Here is a 22173-nt window from a genome sequence, read left to right as displayed (position 1 = left end):
CTCACTAACACCTAGTCAGCCAGGGGTGAAGCGTGATCATATGTGGCATAAGCCACAGAGAGGAACGGTTAAGGTTAATGTTGATGCATCTTTTAGTGCAGATAATATGTTGGCAGGAACAAGAGCAGTGGCACGAGATGAACATGGTGAGTTTATTGCTGCAGCAGCCTGATTCATACCGCATGTGGTGTCAGTGGACGTGGCAGAGATGATTGCTATTCGGAATGGTTTCTATTTAACAGCTAAGATTGATTGCAACAGACTACACATTGACTCGGATAGCCTAAATGGAGTTGATACTCTCAATTCCGAAGCTTTCCTTGGGCATGAATCGGCTATTCTCCTGGAGATAAAAGAGATGGGGCTGGACTATGCAAAATATGAAGTAAATGCCCTCGTGAAGCAAATGATGTAGCTGATTGCATAGCTAAATCATCTATAGCAAATAGATCTTCAGAGTTCTGGGAAGATGCTATCCCGGACTTTATTTCTCTTCTTATTGTAAATGATCTCGCTATTATTTGAGAAATAAAGTATTTGCCTTGTCAAAAAAAAATCAACCTGTGGTTGGATAGTTAGATGGGGTGTGGTATCCCCAACCCACCAAGATTCAAATTCTGGTGCTCGTATTTATTTTTGGATTTATTTCAGAATTTCCGGCGATGCGCATTCAGTGAAAGGAGACGTTCGCGTCGACGACGAGATGCCTAGGATGACTTCGTAAATTTCAAGATGATATACCGACTTAGTCTTTCGAAGATGCTCATAGAGATAAGATGAGTAGGAATGAGTGTATGCGTGTGTATATGAACGCTTGTGCCTGATATTTAAAAAAAACTAGTACAGGAGTGAACCCAGAAGCCTACAGAAGTTTGCGGCCGGGACCGTTTCCGAACAGTCCATTCCGGCCGTGCCCACACAGATACAGCCAACCCAGCCCGAAACTGCCGACGCCAACCGTCCTCTCCTCGGGACCCGAACCATCCCCAAAACCCCACCACCTCACGATCTCCTCCACCCTTCCGCGGTCCCGCCCATGGCCGCCGCCGCCGCCGCCGCGGTAACTCCTCACCTCGCCGCGGTCGGGACTGGGTCCCACCATCACCACCAGCCGCCGCATCGTCCGCCCGTGTCCATCTCGGCCAGACCGAGGGCGCGCCTCGTGCCCGTCGCCGCGGCGGCCGCTACTCCGGCCACCGATGGCGTCGCGCCGGTGCCACCCCACCCCAGGCGCTCGTAAGCCTTCTCCCTTTCCGTGGACCATTTTTGAATCCTGAGCGACTTTATTCTTTGATTCTTCGCTGCGCCTTGCCATTGATCTATTAGGATTCCTTTCCCCCTTCAACCTCTATGTATAGGGTTGTAAAGCGCCACACGATATCAGTTTTTGTTGGGGATGAGAGTGGGATGATCAATCGGATTGCCGGGGTCTTCGCGAGAAGAGGGTACAACATCGAGTCATTGGCGGTTGGGCTGAACAAGGACAAGGCGCTGTTCACCATTGTAGTGTCAGGAACAGAGAAAATACTTACACAGGTCGTCGAGCAGCTCTACAAACTTGTCAATGTTATACAGGTCAGCATTTTCTTATTCCAGTATCCCGTGAATATTGCAAAAGTTTGCTAACTAATAGTAACATGTAGTTAGTGGAATCACTCGTGTCAGTTTCTGTGCTTGTTCCTGTCATTGCAGTATCTGAAATTCATAGTCTTGTATATTGATTGAACAGGTTGATGATTTGTCAAAGGAACCGCAAGTTGAAAGAGAGCTCATGCTTATAAAACTAAACGTAGAGCCAGAACAGCGGCTCGAGGTAAAAGTGTATATGTGCCTTTTGCAAGCATGCTATCTAGAGATTTTAATCTGTGCATGTGATGCTCAATTTACATATTTCAGTCCGAGAGGTAATGGAAGTACAGTTTGGGTATTCTTTGCTTATTTCAATACTCATACATGCAGGTGATGGGTTTGGTTGACATTTTCAGAGCCAAAGTGGTTGATCTTTCAGACCATACACTAACTGTTGAGGTAAAATCCGTGATGTGTCGTATCTTGCAGAACAATTACACTATCACGCGTATGTCCTTTATTAAAGCAAAGTATGCTCTCTGTTTCTGAGTCATGCCAAAGGTAACTGGCGATCCTGGAAAAATTGCTGCTGTACAGAGGAACCTGAGCAAATTCGGGATCAAAGAAGTTGCCAGAACTGGCAAGGTTATACTCCTTAGAAAGATTAATACCATATCATGCTTTCTTCTTGACTATATCTAATGGGCCATACTAGTGTAACAGATAGCTTTGCGGCGTGAGAAAATGGGACAGACAGCTCCCTTTTGGAGATTCTCTGTAGCTTCCTATCCTGATCTTGAAGTAAAAATGCCTTCAAAATATACACTAAGCACTGCAAAGACAACCAGTGGGGATTCTGAGGAATCATCCCAGGTAAGGAATGATAATTCTTATCATTCATATAATTCTTGTAGCATGTATTTATCTTTTCTTCAGCACTGCAACAACACTGTCTCCATTTATTTTGACCTGGTGTATTGTGTTGCGTGAAAATCTTTTTATGTATTCAACGAAAATCAACACGCGTAATTTACTTCTATTCTTTATAATAAGAGTTGTTCTTTACTGAATTGATCTTGTTGATTATTCTTTTCAATCTGTGTTTGTAAGGGCAAAATAGTTTCTGTAGATTATTTACCAATATTGATCCTTGCAAGTGCACCTTATATGCAGTGAATACTGATGTGATGATTAGCTAGATTTATCTATTTATGCCTACCAGTTTAGGACAAAAGCAGAAGTTGGTGCACTATTTAAATTGCTGTATCATTCCCAATACCAGCATTATGTTGAATTGTTAGTCTTGATTTGAAAGTAGTAAGAAGTTGGCTATCTTATAGAATAACTACAATTTCACAAACACTGGTTAGAAATGACCTTGGCTATGTTTGTGTGAACAATTTTATTGCAAATTCTATTTCTCCAATTTGCAACAGCAGCTGTATGAATTTTTATATAATCTTACATTCTTATTACTAGGGCGATGTTTATCCAGTGGAATCTTACGAAAGCTTCTCGATGAATCAAATTCTTGATGCTCATTGGGGTGCCATGACTGACAGTGATGTAAGTTCTTGCATTCTTCTTTCACTAGAGCTGCTGTGTTGCTGAAAATTAGTGGCAAGAGCCCTGAAGTGTACTTGAACACTAAAATTCTTAATATTTGTTTGCATTGAACTACAATTGCAATTTTAATACCCATTTGGAAAATAACTGGCATACTTTTCTTTCTTTAGCCTACAGGGTTTTGTTCACATACTTTGTCAATCCTTGTGAATGATTCCCCTGGAGTTCTTAATGTTGTAACGGGTGTCTTTGCCCGGAGGGGCTATAATATTCAGGTTTGTTTTCCGCTTATATATATCTTATGTTGACTCAGTTAGATCATTGCAGGTTACATGGTTGCAGTAAATGCTTAAAAGTTGTATCCATTACTTTGACAGAGTCTTGCTGTTGGCCCAGCTGAAAAAACGGGCACTTCTCGCATCACCACTGTCGTTCCTGGAAATGATGAATCTATCGCCAAGCTAGTACAACAACTTTACAAGCTCATCGATGTTTATGAGGTCAACTTATCAATGTGTGGTTTCTATGATTGTTGTTTCATATGTAAGGTTAACTCAAATTCATCTTGGTTTCTCAGGTTCAAGATCTTACACATTTACCATTTGCGGCTAGAGAGTTAATGATCATAAAGGTCGCTGGGAACACCTCAGCTCGCAGGGAAATCCTGGATATTGCTGAGGATGTTTTCAGGGCCAAAACGGTTGATGTATCAGGCCACACAATAACTCTTCAGGTAATAATTACTTTACCCTGGGTCCAACTACTAGATTTAGGACTTTATATTCTTTTGTTGGTAGATAAATCAGTCGGTTTTATCTAAGCATTTTCTTAATTCAATCTAGACATGTTGATTGTAGACAGCAGAAATATGAACATTAATCAGATACAGCCTTTACTTGGAGCATTATCCGCATAGCTGTCAACTAGCCTGATAAAAATTTCAGTATATATCTGCTGCTATTTTGAAATATATGGTAGTATTTCTTAATATTGATTTAAGTTGGATAATAGAGATATGCAACAATGTGGGCCTTCATAGATTGTTTCAGTGTCATGTATCTATGGCTATACCGGCAAATCGTATGTCTCACATAATTGTAATCCATTTGAAGAACAAAATTTGACATAAACTGTATTTATATAAATATCTCATAAGAATTCACTTGCTGGTATTACATAGAAACATTTCCATTAACTCAAAGCTCGTGCAATGATTTCCTTGTTTTTCCTATGGCGTAATCAAACACCCTTTCATTGGGATTCTTATTGTATTTAATCCTACAATTCAATAAGGCCGGACATTGCGATCCTACCCTTTCCATTTTCCTCTATTTCTTGAATCTTGCAAAAGAGTCCTGCAAGGACAATATAGTTAGTGGCATCAATAATTTGTCTTAACAAGCAATAACATTATTGTCATGCAGCTTACTGGAGACCTTGATAAAATGGTTGCACTACAAAGGTTGCTTGAGCCCTACGGCATCTGTGAGGTTCGTACTGAAGATTCACTTTTTTTTGAAGCTCTTGAACGGTTCACTTTGCAAATGCACCATAATATCCATAATTTGTGTTTGGCAGTGGATTAGTTATTCCTCGATTGTGGAGTGCTTAGGCCAATGCAAATTGTAGTTTAGTAACTGCAAATTTTTGAACGGTTATTTGTAGTCGATCCTTTACCCTCCTTTGGCCATGCTTTTGCAGATTGCACGAACTGGCAGGGTTGCGCTGTGCCGTGAGTCAGGAGTCGATTCCAAGTACCTCCGTGGCTATTCCCTTCCTGGATAGCGTGTCAGTTGGTGAGACATCACACTGCATCAGTTCATGGGTTGCCATGATTCTCCTGATCTTGGGTCTCCTAAACACCCTCTGCAATGGTGTTTCATTCCTTTCGAAGCATAGAGCAAGAATGCCAGCTGTTATAGTTTACGTTCACTAGATTTACACTTTATCCTCAGGAGTTTTTGGCATATATACCACAGAGAAATGAGTTTGGGATGTTTGAATCCCATGTGAGCTCACGGAGGCAGAAGAAACCCATCCATAGTTTCTGCAGTGAGGTTTTTTGGCTTTGAAGTTCGTTGGTCGATGAAGACTCTTTTTTTACGTTCTGAATACCTAAATTAAGTATTTATGCATTTCTTTTACCTCTAAAGTCATCTAGAATTCAGGCCTGCTACTTTGAAGCCTTCAATTAGCACCAATCGAATATAATTTTCCCTGTGGTTCCGGCAAAAAAAAAATTCCCTGTGGTGATGAATCAAATTTAGGACCGTGCTTTCAAATTGGGAATTTACATTTACGCTTTAGCACACTAAAGTCCTCTCCGTGACAAATGTCATGCTCGTTACGTTTGCAATATAGGTGGGGTGTATATATATATATTAGAAATTTGGAATTGATGTATTATGGGACCTCGACGAATCATTTGTGAAGCTATAAGCAGACCAGTGTCTTGCTTCGTGCTCCCTTTCTTCAATACAAAATGATTCTGCGTGACGGTTTTGTACAAGGGAAGGGAGCTTTGTGCTCCCTCCCTCTCCCTCTCTAAGAAGCTTCGTGCTCCCTTTCATCCCACCCCCATTCCCTAACCTCATTTTCCCACTTTCACTAAATTTATATCGTTAGACAATTGTGATTTTATACTTTATCCTCAGCAGTTCCTTTTTCCGGCTGTTCCTGGATAAGAGCCTGATGGAGGACTGACGCGTTTCAAGGAGGAATCTGGAACTGAATACTGCAGCGGTGCAGACCTACAAATCTGCTTTCATCTGCATCATACACTAGGGAGAAAATGCCATCCCTGCAAACAGCAAATAATATCCTACAACATAAATTATGCCGCACCAGGTTCTCAAGCTCATATTCTCTTCAGTTGACATGTTAGGAGATTTCTTACGATTTGGCAGCGACAATAGCCGACGTCCAGCATATAACTATGCTAGCTCCAGCTTGAAGTCTCCAGGAGGAGGCAAGGAACACGGTAGAAACCTGAAAGAGCATGCAAGCAAGCAGGATCTGCGATGCTATTAGCATCTATTCCCTCCATCCACAATATAAGATGTTACATATAACATCTTATAATATGAGGCTATAACAATCATGCATATAAGGGATTAAAGAAAACTCAAATAATATTCATAAATAGATCTGATCATATACTCGCACTTCATCAGATCCCAACAAAGATATCGCAAAAAGTCATTATATCAAATAGATCTCCAAGAACATTGTATTGAGAATCAAAAAGAGAGAAGAAGCCATCTAGCTACTGCCTACGAACCCGTAGGTCTATGGTGAACTACTCACGCATTATCGGAGGAGCACCAATGAGGATGATGAACCCCTCCGTGATCGTGTTCCCTTCCAGCAGAGTACCGGAATAGGGCTCTAGATTGTAGCTCGTGGTTCTGGAACTTGCGACGGCTGGAATTTTGTTTTGTCGACTCCCCTAGGGTTTCTGAAATATTAGGGTATTTATAGAGCTGAGAGGCGGTGCAGCGGAGCTCCGTGAGCCCCACCACCCATCAGGGCGCGCCTGGGCCTTCCCTCGTCCACTTCCTTGGCTCCCAAGTTGTCTTCTGGTCCAAAAAAATCTTCAAAAAGTTTCGCTGCGTTTGGACTTCGTTTGGTACTAATATTCCACGAAGTAAAAAAAAACAAGCAAAAAACAGCAACTAGCACCAGGCACTATGTCAATATGTTAGTCCCAAAAAATATATAAAGTTGATATAAAATGATCGTAAAACATCCAAAAATGATAATATAACAGTATGGAACAATAAAAAATTATAGATACATTGGAGACTATCAATGACCAAAACTAATATCTAGTCAATGATATATATCAATCTTGGTCAACATTTGTGAAGATAATTTCTAACTCCCATACTAAGAAATGTAAGCATTTTGCAAAGGTGTAAAAACCAGCGAGGAAGGACACTGAGAGAACATTTGGAGTGCTACAAGCTAGGTTTGCAATTGTCTGGGGTCATGCTCGTTTATGGAACAAGGATTCTTGGAAACGATCATGAAATATTGTGTGATCCTACACACCATTATCATGGAGGATGGGACGGACGTGCCAAGCCCCATGGACTATGAAAATGTTGGTACAATCGTCTCGCCTTGCCGACACACAAACGACATTCAAACATTTCTTGAGACACACCGAAAGATTGAAGACCGGGCCTCCCATGACCAGCAGAAGGAGGATCTCACTGAGCATCATTAGAAGCTAGCTGGGAGATAGTGTGTTTAAATTTATTTATTTTCCTAAAAAATTGATTAAATTATTTGTTGCATTTGGCTTATTTGTTGTATTCAGTTTAATGGTTTGTAATGATATTTGTTGAATTGTTTGATCTCAATTGGAGTAGTAGAGTAGAAAGAAGAAACAGAGAATACATTATGGAGGCCACATTATGGGAATTCTATGTTTGCGCACAGCCTCCGCAAGCACTAAAATATTATGGAGCGTGCTCCATATGCGTTATGCAAGCTATGAATATGACGACTCTGCTAGAGTTGCTCTTAGTATATAATTACTGCTACTCATGGTACTACCACTGCCGTGCAGTCACTGGTCACTGATGTACCTACCAATGCATGCGTGCTCCAACACGTGCATGCCCCTCTGGATTTCCGCCCCATCTTAAGTGTATTTTGCCTTAACGAGACGTAAATGATGTTAGAGATGTGATTTAATCTCTAATGGGCTCGGAGTAAATAACCATCATTTTAATCATCCAACCACATAACCCCATAGGCTGATTGTTGAAGAAAAAATCCCTTACCATACTCTGTAAGTTGGGGGTATTGTCTTGTGCCACCCATGTTTCAATGATATATATGGGAAATGCACATACGTGTGTCATGACGTGTGAGTGTCATGCAATTGCCTCTTTTTTTTTGCAGATCTAACCTTTTCGCTTTTGACGTACGGGATGTGCAGGTCTAACTTGCAACGTGAAGGAAATGGCAAGAAAGATATTTGGGGCAAAGTCATGCCGTCACGGGTGACGCACGCGTACAATACACACATCAACCCGTCGCCTGTCTGTCCTACACACTCACTATGAGCTTCGTCTATATAAACCGTAGCGTAGCGCGCATTTGCACTCGCACGGAGACATAGCACATCAGTATCTTAGCACCTTGCCAAACCCTGAGGCTTAAAGAGCTCCAAGCGCCATAAATAGGCTAGCCCGACGAAGATCGACATGGCCGGCCATGGCGACGAGGTGACGACGAACAGGAAGGTGGTGCTGAGGAGGCACGTGACAGGCTACCCGACGGCGGAGGACATGGAGGTGGTCGTCACCTCCGACGTCCGGCTGCGGGTGCCGGAGGGGCCGACGCCCGCCGTGGTGGTCAAGAACCTGTACCTTTCCTGCGACCCGTGGATGCGCGGCCGCATGACCAAGCACGACGTCGGCGATGCCGTGCCGGCCGAGGACTTCGTGCTTGGAGAGGTACGCACGCACACCATCAAAATTCATTTTGATGCAATGCAGGTTGCTCTTTTACGTACCCTTAATCTCGTGGGAGTTTCGGGGCTGACCGATCTTGCATGCAGTGGCGGAGCTTGCCAAAAAAAGCTGGGCGGGCTGAATGGGCCAGGCTGCAAGGAATTACTACTAGCTGGCATTCTACAACCCATGGGCTAGCTATATTGTGAGAAAAAGCTGCAGAGCTGGGCGGGCCATGGCCCATTTGGCCTTGCCTAAGCTCCGCCAGTGCTTGCATGTATATTTGGATGATCATCAGGCCTTGGTCAATTTCACGGTTGGCAAGGTGCTCGACTCGACGCACCCGGAGTTCGACGCCGGCGACCTCGTCTGGGGGATGAGTGCATGGGAGGAGTACACCCTCATCACCCAAACGGAGGGCCTGTTCAAGATCAACCACCCCGAGCTGCCACTCTCACACTACACAGGTGTTCTTGGTGAGTGAATATCTATGCGGACACAAAGTATACCAAAAGGAGCAATTTTAACATGCTTCCTCTTACCTCTTTATTTTCGAGTTATTTACCAAAAACCATCACACTTGAGGCTAGGGTAACCGGTCGGTACCATATTTGAGCCATATCACAAAAAAACCACCAACTTTGGGACTAATCGGTACCGCGGAGCACTGACTGGCCGATTTAGCCGCAGAAACAGCGAAACCGATAGGTCGGACCCACCTGTCGGGCTGACGTGGCGTGCCTATGTGGATAATTCGCTGATGTGGCACAAGGCCCCACCTGTCGGGCTCTATCTTCTTCCCCTCTCTCCCTCCAGTACACCAACCCCCACCACTGTCTAATCCCGCACCGCCGCCGGAGCTCAACCCCGGTGAGATACACCACCACCGGCGAGCTGCCCAGCCGCCCCAGCCACCTAAAATTCATGTTGAGCCGCCGCGCTGGACCTCGTACCTCCATGACTAGATGTCTCCCTGGACGAACGCATGCGTGCCCTGCATTGGGCATTGAGGGCGGCGCGAGATGGCGGTGAACTGGCGGCAAACCAGAAGCATCGGGCCGCCCCCTAGGCTTCTCCTACACGGGAGATCCTGCTCGGGCTCAGGCTAATGGAGGCGGTTGCAGCGTCTGGCCTCGTGATCGCAATGATGAAGCACGCGTCGACGGCGCTGGAGCTACTATGTCGGGCTGCCGGCGCCAGTGCGCAGGGAGGCCCTGGCCGCGCGCCGTGGAGGGCATGTCCGTCCGCGGCCGCTAGTCCGCCATCGGCGTCCCCAGAGAAGACCACCATGGGCGTCGGCCGAGTTTCTCCTTACCGCAGCTGCCTCACGCGCCCGTTCCCAGCCTCGCCTGGTGGTGGCGCCGGTGAAGACACACACATAGCGTGTTTGTTGAAATGCCCATGAGAAAACTGAAGGGAGGAATAAAAAGAAAGTGTGAAAAAAGATAAACACTCTAGTCATTGACATGTGGGGCCCTCGCCCAACTCAGCAAATTGTCCACACAAGCACGCCACGTCGACCCGACAGGTGGGCCCGACCTGTCGGATTCGCTGTTTCCGTGGCTAAAACGGCCTGTCAGTGCTCCGCGTTACCAATTAGTCCCAGAGTTGGTGGTTTTTTGTGACATGGCTCAAATGTGGTACTGACATGTTACTCTAGCCCCAAGTGTGGTGGTTTTGGGTAAATAACTCTTTATTTTCACGTGGTGATAAGGAGTTAATCAAACTAATTATTTAATGAAATCAACGGCTCAGATCTATTGTATACTCTTACCTCTCATGGGAAAAGAGGAGGTAAGAGAGCATGTTAAAATTTGCCGAAAAAACACTCGTTCCAAAAGTTTTTTTGAAACCTTTGAGAATTCATAGTTCTCTTCATTTAGAAATACATTGATATTAGTTTTATTATGAGTGAAACTTTGTAAAGGTTAATCAAGTTCACATGGAAAATATCAACATCTGAAATACCGGACCAATATTTTTAAAATATATTACATATTATGTTTTTGCCATTGTACATATCGATTTTGTTTGTAAACTTGATCAAATTTATAAAATTAGACTCAAGGCAAAACTAATATGTAATGTGTTTTAAAATGGCGGCAAGAATGAAAAGAAGGGGACGCTAGTGGGTTAAATTTGGGGTGGAAAGTGGTTGGGAGCAGCGGTGGAGAAAAGACAAGCTAGAAGTTAGAAGTTAGGGTTCGTTCATGTAAGTAGAGGGTTACTAGGACGATGGGTTGAGTCAATATTCAAACTATTTCATGGAAAACAACCATTTTTTTGCGAGAAATGGAAAACAACCATTTAATATAGCCTACACCTGCTACGTCTGTGAAATTTGCAAAAGATTTCTCACATGATTCATGGTGTTTTAAAAGTCCATTTTGAATAGAAATTTAACAATAAATCTGAGACATCACTCTCATTTGTGACGGTTCTAGAACCGATTGGGATTAGACCCTTTTGTATGCTCTTTTGTGTACTGGCAGTAATCTCCTCACTGCTGCTTATAATACATTTGATGATCATGCAACATTGATCCTGCTTGCAGGCTTGGCAGGGCTCACTGCATATGCTGGACTTTTTGAGGTTGGCAAGCCAAAGCAAGGTGAATCTGTTTTTGTGTCGGCAGCGTCTGGCGCCGTGGGTCAGGTCGTTGGACAGCTCGCCAAGATCGCAGGATGCTATGTGGTTGGAAGTGCCGGCTCCGATGAGAAGGTTTGATCACATAAGACTAGTCACAATAGAAGTAACTTAACTAATAACATCACACATTTCAATACAAAATTGCTTATGTGGCAGCTAATTAATTAAGAGAGAGGGATTTGTGGTAACTTAGCTAGTTACTGTAACATGACACATTTCAAGGCATAATGAGTCTATAGCCTAATAAATGAACTCTTTCATGATACCACTCATATGTTACTGTTTACTATAGAGGTAGTAACATAGACTAGTAATATCGACAAGTTACTACTCTATGTTACTCTCCACTGTGAGTAGTCTAAGAAATTTTCTTACGGTTCTCTTAGTTATCGGTTGCTCGGAATCGTCGTCTGTCTTGGTCACCTAAAAACGTGTTATTTGTATATCATAGTTCTTTACTTAGTCACCTTTCCTATAGAAATCATCACTGCTTAACCAAAAGCGGATTTTTTACAAGCATCTCCCTGTGTACATGGATAGAAACTTTTGGTCTATTATTAGTGTATATACACCCTATATGAAAAAATACTAGTAATTAAGTAAGAAGTAAAAAAAATCTGAAAATATTTTTGAATTAAACGTGACCTTTCATTATGCTTGTAGAAAAAATTCCACAAAAAAAAACACCCCGTCGTTATTTTCTTTGCCCTGAAGTCGGCGCTGGTTTTTTATACGTGAAAATTCATATACTGATGCAAAAGAAAGTCAAATTTAATTTTGAAAAACTTTTAAACTTTTTTGACTTTTTTTTCCATATCAGATGTATATACACCCAGGAATCAAAGCATGTTTCCCCTGAGCACATGGTCTAAAGAGTGAGGGACGATAAAAATGCTTGGACATGGTCCACGAGCGTAGAAAGTGATCAGAGTGTTAAAAATGTTCAAAACAACCTGGGAGACCAGGCAACCTCTTTTCAGTTCATGCCACCAAACGATGAACTTTTTTGTTTGTCAGGTGAATCTCCTGAAGAGCAAGATGGGCTTCGACGATGCGTTCAACTACAAGTCGGAGGGGGGCGACCTCGGCGCGGCGCTCGGGCGGCGCCTCCCCGGCGGCATCGACGTCTACTTCGACAACGTGGGCGGCACGACGCTGGACGCGGCGCTGCTGCGCATGCGGCCGGGCGGCAGGGTGGTGGCGTGCGGGATGATCTCACAGTACAACCTGCCGGAGCACCAGGGGGTGCGCAACCTGTGGTGCACCATCCCGAAGCGCGTCCGGGTGGAGGGCTTCTCCTGCATGGACCACCACCACCTGTACCCCAGGTTCGAGGAGGAGATGGTCGGCTACATCAAGGCAGGGAAGGTGACCGTCGTGGAGGACGTCGTCCGAGGGATCGACAAGGCGCCCGAGGCTCTGGTGGGCCTGTTTTCTGGGAGAAATGTAGGCAAGCTGTTGGTTGCTCTTGCATGAGTCGTGAGTGTGAGTCCATGGAATGATGACTTCTTTCTGTGTTTCACTGAATAAGATTGTAATTGTGGGCTTATAATTTTTTTTGAGACAAACCAAGCTTTATTCATTCATAATCCATAGAGTGTGGGATACAATTTGGATTATGGGATTGGCCATACCAGACATGGCGTCCCAGCCCTAACGAAAGAGAATGCTTGGCTAACTTATGAGCTTCTAGGTTCACTTTTCGACTCTCAAAACTAAATTTACACTGAAAAAAACTAGAATAGGCATAAAATTTTGTAATAGAAGTCCTTGTTTATTCAAGTTTGTGCCAAACGTCTATAGAAAAATGTTCTAAGACCATTGTGGCCTTGTGGTCCTATCAAGGAAGGATGCAAAATCATTGGTTCAAACATGTACACAAGTAACACCTTCCTAGTTATTTCCTGAAGGAGGCAATATTTCACAGTAAAGAAATTTGTGCGTGTTTTTTTTTCTGGTTTTCAAGGCTTGTTGAGCCGTGCCCTCAGCACTAACCCTTTGATTATCCTCTGTGTGAGACTTCTATGTGTGTGAGACTTTATGTGTGTGTGTGTTTGTGAACTTTGTCGGATATTTGGCTTGGGCAGTTGCTTTATTATATAAAACGGGACGAAAGCCTTTTTTGATAAAGAAATTTGCATATGAAAAGATGATGGAAACACATACATTGGATATACATGAACAAGTCCAATTGATGTACTAGACTACCAGTACACTTATTAAATTTATGAGTTCTCATGAATCTTTTTTTTTACGAATAAAGTTCTCATGAAATCTGCACAAGCAGGACATTTAACCATCAATTCATCCATTACTCTGGATTGCTATTTTTTTTGCAGGGTCTATTTCTGTTTTGGAGCTTTTTCATTCGATTGAGGTCCTAATTTTTAAGGCCTCATAATCAATTGAGGTCTCCAATTTAAAATTGAGTCATCCAATTTTGACTGGATCAACAATTTCTCAAGAAGATCTCACATTTAATTCTTTTAATACACAATGCTTCCTAATTTCTAAAGTCTCATATTCAATTGAGGTGTTCAATTTAGAATTGGGTCATTCGATTTTCACCGGGTCAACAATTTCTCAAGGAACTCTCTCATTCAGTTCTTTTAATTCACCATGCTCCCTAATTTGGGAGCCCTTTCACTCGATTGAGGTATTAAATTTTGGATTAGGTTCAGGATTTTGAGCGGGCCTATGATTTTTCAGTTCAATTAGGAGCAACCGGCCTATAGAAAACATATCAATCCCGCGCATCCTATCATCACCTATAAAAAAAGTGCCATCATGTGATACTATAACATCAATATAATAGATGCAGACACCGACACATAAATTTTCACACATAAATATGAGTTGATTAGCAGATAACATAGAATCTCGCTACGAAAGAGCCACCAAAAAACGGATTATATAAATAAAAATAAAACACACTTCATCTTCTCCTCCACTCGCCAAACTAAATATTCTCTCGGTTCCAAAATATAAGGTGTATTAGTTTTTTGAAAAGTAAATTTTTGTTAACTTTGACCAAGTTCAGAGGCAAAAATATCGACATCCACAATACTAAATAAATAAAATATAAAAATTTATTTTATGATGAATCTAATGATTTGATATTATGGATTTTGATATAATTCTTTACAAATTTGATCAAACTCAAACAGATTTGACTTTTCAAAAAACTAATACACCTTATATTTTAAAATAGAGTGAGTATTTTCATTAATGAAAACCCAACAAGACCAGCGACGCAGCAAAGTACGACCAACCTTTCTAGTTATGCACTATAGCTCAATAACAATAGAGCATATGTAAACAACATGTCTTCATTCCCCCTGCTGCCCTGCAGGTCTTCTTTCATGGCTCGATGTGTGGAAGATCCGGCCATTTTTTTTTAGAAATGGAGGAGGACTCGCGGCCTTTGCATCTGAACGATGTATGCAGCCACTTTATTAATTATTTACACAAGACATTACAAACTAATACAACAACAAGACTAAAGCCACCGTCTAGACAACATCTGTCGCTATTCCTATCCAAATGATGAAGGGATGCTGACAGTCTGGGCCTAATACCAAACAGACCTCGCAGCCAAACCTAGCATCTAAGACCAGATGTCCCATTCAGGACGCCTGCCGGGTATGGCGCACCCACCGGTCCGGCGCACTCCTCAACCAGGACGCCTGCCGGGTATGAGGCCGCCGTAGCCACCTGCCAATAATCCATCTTCAGAGTTGTACTGCTGCATCTACCTTGCACGGTCTATCTGTCGTCGACGCCACAACGACGCCAAACAGCTTCCTCCTCCTGCGCGAGTCCATCTCCGCGGATCGTACGCCGAGTCTCCATTGCGCCATGCCGACGAGACCCACCATAGATGATATTGTTGATGCCACACCGCTCCACCTACATGTCATCTCGCGTCGACTCCGAACTACCAGCAACTCCACCACCCTGAGGAGTCCTCGGCCGACGCCTTCAGGAAGGAACACAACACCAAAGTGTCATCGTCGCCCAAATAGAGGAACAGAGGCTTTCACCTCCGCTCATGGCAGAGGTGGGGGCGTAGGATCAACACCAAAGCCTCCAGGAAGAGAATCGGCGCCGAGGACGTCGACTTCGGTGCGGCCGCCACATCGGCCTGGAGTTTCCCCCGGATCCATGCCCACCCGCCAGATCCGTCTAGCCAGCACCGAATAGGTATTGGAACTAGCACGAACCGAAGCAGATTGAGTCGGAGATGATGCTACCGGGATTCACAGCTGGACGTCGCCTGCCAGATTCCCACCGCCGTGCACGCCAGAGTCGACCCCGAACGATGCCGGCCTCACGCACACACCTCTGGCCACCCCAACCACGCCGATGAGTGGGGGCAACCTCGGCGCGCGCCCACCGCCGCTCAGGGCCGCCAAGCCGGCGCCTGAGCCCACACCATCTGGAGGGGAACCGATCTTGGGTGGGGGGCCCAGATCCGCTGCCGCCAGCCGCCATGGCCGTCCCCACGCTGCCCCCGCAGCCGTGGAGGCACAACCGCCGCCGGAATTCGATCGGGCCGCCGCCCCATCACGCCCACTCCGCCTCCACGCCGGGCGACCAGGTTCGCCATGACGTTTCTGCCAGAGGATCCTCTCGCGAGGAGAGGAGGAAGGTCCGCTGTTCGTCGGGCGAGCTTCGCTCGCGGGCCTCCTCCGGTGGTGACAGGGCTGCCCCCTGGAGGCGACGCGAGCGATAGGAAGTTCTATAAAATTGGGGGCAAAAATCCGGCCGGTACCATACTATACCATGTGAAGCTAACTTAAAATAAAATACATGACTTTTTTTTCTATCTATTTCACAGGAGTGAATTGCAAAAAATATCGACACTTCAGGCAAGGTTTGCAGGAACCACATATTTACGAAATTGTGTCAAAAGCACTTTTCATATAATTTTTTTTGCAAAAAATACTGGTTGCTCGTTTGGACCGTTTTAAGTACGTTTATGACATGGGGTCCCATAAATGATGACATGGCGAAACTGTTTACACTAGACGTGGTTAGAGATATATATTTACCAAAAGCTCCCTCCCTTTTTTCAGAAAAGAGTCGACGATAAGGTTCCATCTCCTCCTCCCACCGTTGACTATGTCGGCTGGGCCTCCCCTGCGCCGGCCAATGGAGCTCGAGCTCGCTGGCGTGCAAGCCAGCAACAGCTCCCCTGCGCCAGCCGGGCCACGAGCTCCGCCATGCCCCACTCTGAGCAGCTCACCTGGAGCTTCGCCGTCTGGCCGCCGGCGCCGCTGCTCGCGCCCACACGCGGTCGGCGCGGCTGCTGCTTCTCGTGGCCGGTGCCGCTGCTCGCCACCACGAGCGGCCGACGTGACTGCTGCTACTCGCGGCCGGCGCGACTGCTCGTGCCCACGCGAGTCCGGCGCAGCCGCTGCTGCTCCCGTCCACTGCCGCTGCCGCTGCTCACATCCGGCGCCGCCGCGGCTGCTGCTCGTGTCCGTCGCCGCTGCTGCTACGCACTCCCGTCGCTGCTGCTGCATATGGTGGGCGGGTAGGGAGGCGCACGACAGAGCTTTGTCGCCGCCCTATGTCGTGCCCCACATGGCCACATCGGGCTCCGCCGCCGCCGCCCAGTGCTAGCACCGGAGCAATCCCACCGGACCGGTGGGAGATGAAGGTCCTGATTGCTTTTATTTTCAGGGCCAAGGGCCCGATTACTTTTTCATTTTTCCAAAATGGGTGTTGGTGTAAAACCGTCTACTAACGGTGTTGCCTGCGAACCGTTACGCCACGTCAGCAAAAGCGAGACCCCCATGTCATAAACGTACTTAGAGCATCTCCAACAGGCGCGCTAAACAGGCGTCGCGCCGCAAAATCGCCCGTTTTAGCGCGCGCGCAACCCGGCGGATGGCTCCAGCGGGCGCGCAATAACCGCGCGCGCGGTATAAGCAGTTGGGCGCGCGCGTGGAAGCGGTACCTCGCGCGGTGTATTTGTGGCGCCCGCTTTCGCGCGCGGCACACTTGACGCTCGCGCTGCGCGCTCTTCTTCTCCCCCTCCAAAGCCCCGCGCGCGCCGGCGCCGGCGACCCGCACCCATGGACGCACGCGCCGGCACCCCGCTCACCCCGTCCTATAGCCGCGACCCCGCCGCCGCCGCCACAAACCCTAGCCCGGGTGGCGTTGGCCTCGCCGCCGCCGGAGCTCCTCCGACGAGCGGCCTCGCGCGCGACCTCTTCATGCCGCCGCGGATGACCTCGGCAGCGGGTGGCGTCGCGCCGGCGCCGGCCCGAGCCGCCGCCCCCTCCTCCTCAAAGCTCCCCAATGTGGCGCGGCTAAAGAAGGGCAAGCCATCGGCGAAGAAAAACAAGACGGCGGACGGCTCCGGCACCTCCAAGGCGAAGAGGAATAAGCTTGTGGGGCGTGCGACGGGCGCGGCGGCTGCCGAAGCGCCGGCAAGCTCACTCGTTGAGCCGGCGGCCGGCGCGCACAACATGTTCGATGAAATGCCTCCAAGGTAAAAAAATTCTAACTTTTCATTTTTTTTGTTATTTTTTGAATGCATTCGTCACATATAGATAGCTTATTTGTATTGTGCAAAAAAATTTGTAGTCTCAATGATGATGCATACATGTCAACGATGGGTGTTGGCTCCAACAATTCGCATTGGTCTCAAACCAATGACATGCATTTTGAAGACCATGAGTTCGAGGTGGACGAGGAGGGTGAGGGCATTGTCGACGCACCGAAAGGAAGAGCGGGCAATTACACCAACACCGATGACATCTTACTATGCAATACTTGGTTGCAAGTGTCGAGGGATCCATCCATTGGAGGCGATCAAAGTAGAGATGCTTATTGGAACTGGATGAAGGAACACTTTGATGCTCGCAACGTGAGTGGAATTGACCGCTCCAACCGATCACTTAGGTCCCGGTGGCCGACAATCAACTCGGATTGTTAAAGGTGGGCGGCTTGTCAAAAGGCGGTTGACAAGTTGAACCCAAGTGGCACAAATGAGGACAATAGAGTAAGTGCCATTTCATCTTACATGTTGGTGCTAAACTTGCTTTATTTTGCTGCTTGTTGGTGCTAACTTGCTTTGTTTTCATGTCGTTCAACATTGCGCAAAACTTGTTCAAAGAAGAGGAGAGGAAAACCAAGAAGGGGAAGATCAAGAAAGGAAGGGTCTTTACTTTGCCTCATTGCTATGATGTGTTGAAGGATGATGAGAAATGGAAGAAGCGTGAAGATTTGGATGATTTGCATTTGAGCGACAAACGGAAGCGAACAATTAAGTTGGATGATGATGATGATGAGGATGATGCATCAAGTGATGACGGCAAGAGAAGCCCTACACCCAACTCGGTTTCATACTCGAAGCCAAAGCGACCGGATGGGTGCAAGAAAGACCAAACCCAAAAGAAGAAGAGGAAATGAGATGATGAGCTCAAAAATGCTATGAAAGCTATTGTGAAGGCAAGAAAAAAAGCCAACGAGGTGAGGAAAATGGCAAGGACCCAAGATGCCGCGGCCGAGGAGAGGAGGGTGGCGGCCGAGGAGAGGAAGGTGGCTTTGGAGGAGAGGAAGGTGAGCAATGAGGAGCGAACTTGTGGGCATGATTTTAAACTTGTGGGCATGAACTTCATCAACTTGTTTGTGTGAAATTTTTATTGTGTTGATGAAAATGTTTATCATTTTGTGCTGAAAAATGCCATATGCAATGCACCGGCGGGTCGCGCGTGCTGCATTTTGGCGCGCTGCTGGAGCGACGCGCGCGCACTGCATTTTAGCGCAGCCGTTGGAGCCAGCGCTGCGCGCCGCGTCAAACCAGCCGATGCGCGCGCGGCATATGAGTTTTTTGCGCGCGGCGCGAGCGGCGCCTGTTGGAGATGCTCTTAAAACGGTCCAAACGAGCAACCCATGTTTTTTGCAAAAAATTATGAAAAAAATTTGTGCTTTTTGACACAATTTCGTAAATGTGTAGTTTCTGCAAACATTGCCTGAAGGGTCGATATTTTTTTGTAATTCACTCATTTCACAGTAAAGAAATTTGCACATGAAAAAGATGGTGGAAACACATACACTGAACTACATGAACAAAGTTCAATTGTTGTACTGGACTACTAGTACCATTATCAAATCTATAAGTTCTCATGAAATCCGCACCAGCATGACATTTTTAACCATCGATTCATCCATACTCCAGATTTCTGTTGCTTAGAACTTTGTACTCTCCGTATTTATCATCAGTTGACGATTTAGGAAAAACAGCATAAATTATGCACTAAAGCTCAATGACAACAGAGCATCTGTAAACAACATGTCATCAGCAGTCTAATGGATCTCTCAACACTACGACACAATTACACATCTCTGATTCTCTGAACGTGTGCACAATGACACATGCAATTCAGAGAAGCAGGCCAACACTAATGGCGATCCAGCGATCATGGTGCCAAGGATCAACTTCTGCTTGATGGTCACGGAAGCATTTACATAGATGGCTCATCCAATCACAGTTACATCTGGAGAGTTCAATTACACTTGTTGTGCTGTGTTCCACATGGCGAGGGGAATTTTGAGTAGATTCTTCCGTGGCATGTCCGGCGGGATGTGAACTTTTACGATTTACGATTTACAAAGAAGGTTCAGATATTTTTTATTGTTTTTTTACTTTTTACAATTTTACTGTTTATACAGGCTCATTTGAGCTCGACTTGAGAATAGTTGCGTCCATCGAACGGATCTTCTTTTTTTGTTGCGAAAAAACCCTCAGTTCTATTCATCAGCTTCAGACATTACAAAGCAACCCCTGAAAAGAAAAAGTTTACAACATAAATCCTCGGAACCAGCCATCGCCTTCCACCGGATGGCCCGTCGCCGCAGCGCCTCCATTGCTGGAGCCGGCCTGGCCTTGTTTGTTCAGGCTGACGGGAAGTCATCAAGAAAAAGGCCCTGAAGGACTAGCACCCTGAAAAAGAAAACGTTGGATATGTCGAAGCTGTCAAAGCCAAAACGTTGAACCCGGACGCTCTCGCGATGCGCTCCGCGACGCGCATCATGGAAGAAACCCTACCGCTGCCGCCGCCGGGATCCCCTCCTCCTCCCCTTCTCCCCTTCCCCGCCGCCGCCTGCGAGCTCGGCTAGGCGAAGCCCGGTCGGCTCCGGCGGTGGGGGAGGGGGGGGGGCTGTGACGCCCCGAGACCGTTGTGCCAGGTATCCTTCAGTTATTCGCTGTTGTTGCCTTGTCTTTTGCTTGCGTGTTGCATCTTGTCATGTCATCACATGCATTGCATCATCATGTTTTCGAAACTTGCATTAGTCCGGTTCCCCCAGTTCCGTTCGTTGTCCGTTCTGAGACCAGACACACTTGCACGCGCCCGTGGCATGTCCGAAATATTATTTTATAAGTGGCCGGAAAATGTTCTCGGAATGCGATGAGAGTTGACGTGTGGTCTTATTATAGTGTAGATAGACCGCATGTCAAGTTTCATCGCATTCAGAGTTCGTTTGATAGCCCAACCGTTAAACTATAGCGGCATTATAGTCGGACAAATGTCGGACGTTTTCGGTCTCCGGAAACAGTTGCCGGGTTGCTTTCCCCCTCTCTCTTCTCAGCCCACCACCACTCACCGCCAGGCCCTATCTAACCTCTCTCGTCAGCCCGCGGCCCCACTCACGTGCGAGTCCGAAATTGTCCCGGACCCGACCCGGGCAGTCGTCATCGTTGGATCCGGATCATCCCCAAACATCTACAAAACGTCACCGTTTTATTATTTGGCCTCCCTAACATTTTATTCTCGACCGCCTGATCTAAATCGGAGGGACCAGATGCACCTAACAAAAATCCACCTGCTATATATGACCAGATCAACCCTAAACCCTAGCCTAGCTCCTAACCCCTCCTGCACCGCCACCCTCCTCGGATCCAGCACTGGACCAACCACCTCTTTCCTCATTTCAGATCCACCCAGCCGCTCAGATCCAACTAATTTCCTCCATCCTCGAGATCTTGCCCGATCCATTCGAGCCACCCGACCAACCTCCTTCCTCCTTGGGATTTCATCCCGAATCAACCGGAGCCAACCAGCGCCAGCCACTTCTCTCCATTGATCCATCCCACCAGCAGAGCATCGGCCAACCCCCGAGCGCCGCCCTCACCCTCGCGCTCGAGCAGGCTGCTCCGCGCCTCCTCCCCTCCTCCAGTGCCTCGATCCACGATGGATCGAGAGCAGCACCACGCCATGGCGCCGTCGTCAAGTTGCTCCGACCCGCAGGTCCTCCTCACCGCGCCTTCTCCCTGTTTCTTGCTGTTCTTCTCCTCCTGCTGCTGCTAATCGCGTGGTCGCCTTGTTTCTTCTGCAAGGCCAGAGCACCATCGAGACGAAGAACGTCCCCGGCCACCGGTGCCGTCGCCGGCCTAACCTGCTGCTGCCGTTGCTTCCCTTGTCGAACGAACGATGCATGACCCCAGCGCCGCCTTGTTCCCCTGCAGGAGCCGCGCCTGTCCGTTGCTGCTCGTCTTCATCGAGCCGGCCAAGTCCAAGGAAACGCCATGGCCGCCCCTCTCCTCCTCACGGGTCCTGGACCCCTGCGCCCTGTCACCGGCGTCCAGCGCCGCCATAGATTCGCGCCAAGCGTTCCTCACCGCCGCCCCGTTTCTGCCGCTGCTGCATGTGTCCTCTAATTCTACCAGGACGCCGCCGCCTTGGCCTCCAGCTCCACCCGGCCGCTTGCCTTCCTCGCCGGTTGGAGCAGCCACTGCATCGCCTGGAGTCGCCGCGGCCAAGTCCCTCGATCCCCGACCGGAGCCCACCTCCTTGTTGTTCCCGGCACCGTCGTGCACCTACTCCCGCTGCTTCGAGGATGAGGACGAACAGCGACCAATGCCCGCGTTGACTTCCTCCGTTTTGACCGAGCAGCTTCGCTACCC

The 22173-nt window shown here is 46.9% G+C and overlaps 2 protein-coding genes across 2 annotated transcripts; both read left to right on the top strand.

The window, feature by feature from the left end:
- Positions 1 to 965: 965 nt before the first annotated feature.
- On the top strand, positions 966 to 5300 carry LOC119286587 (acetolactate synthase small subunit 2, chloroplastic-like). Its single transcript, XM_037565972.1, has 12 exons — positions 966 to 1236; positions 1359 to 1575; positions 1730 to 1813; positions 1960 to 2028; positions 2131 to 2214; positions 2293 to 2442; positions 3049 to 3135; positions 3306 to 3410; positions 3513 to 3635; positions 3713 to 3868; positions 4560 to 4625; positions 4837 to 5300. The coding sequence occupies exons 1-12, from the start codon at positions 1037 to 1039 to the stop codon at positions 4918 to 4920; spliced, it is 1425 nt and encodes a 474-aa protein (XP_037421869.1). The 5' UTR covers positions 966 to 1036; the 3' UTR covers positions 4921 to 5300.
- A 2972-nt stretch (positions 5301 to 8272) lies between these two features.
- Positions 8273 to 12804, top strand: LOC119289071 (2-alkenal reductase (NADP(+)-dependent)-like). The gene is made up of 4 exons (XM_037568500.1): positions 8273 to 8606; positions 8902 to 9079; positions 11158 to 11324; positions 12270 to 12804. Exons 1-4 carry the CDS (start codon positions 8355 to 8357, stop codon positions 12726 to 12728), a joined length of 1056 nt encoding a protein of 351 aa, XP_037424397.1. The 5' UTR covers positions 8273 to 8354; the 3' UTR covers positions 12729 to 12804.
- Positions 12805 to 22173: the final 9369 nt, after the last annotated feature.

Source organism: Triticum dicoccoides, chromosome 4A (assembly GCF_002162155.2).
Source record: "Triticum dicoccoides isolate Atlit2015 ecotype Zavitan chromosome 4A, WEW_v2.0, whole genome shotgun sequence".
Classification (NCBI taxonomy): Eukaryota; Viridiplantae; Streptophyta; class Magnoliopsida; order Poales; family Poaceae; genus Triticum; species Triticum dicoccoides.
Note: the sequence above shows the minus strand (reverse complement) of the source record. Positions and strands in the feature narration are given on the sequence as shown.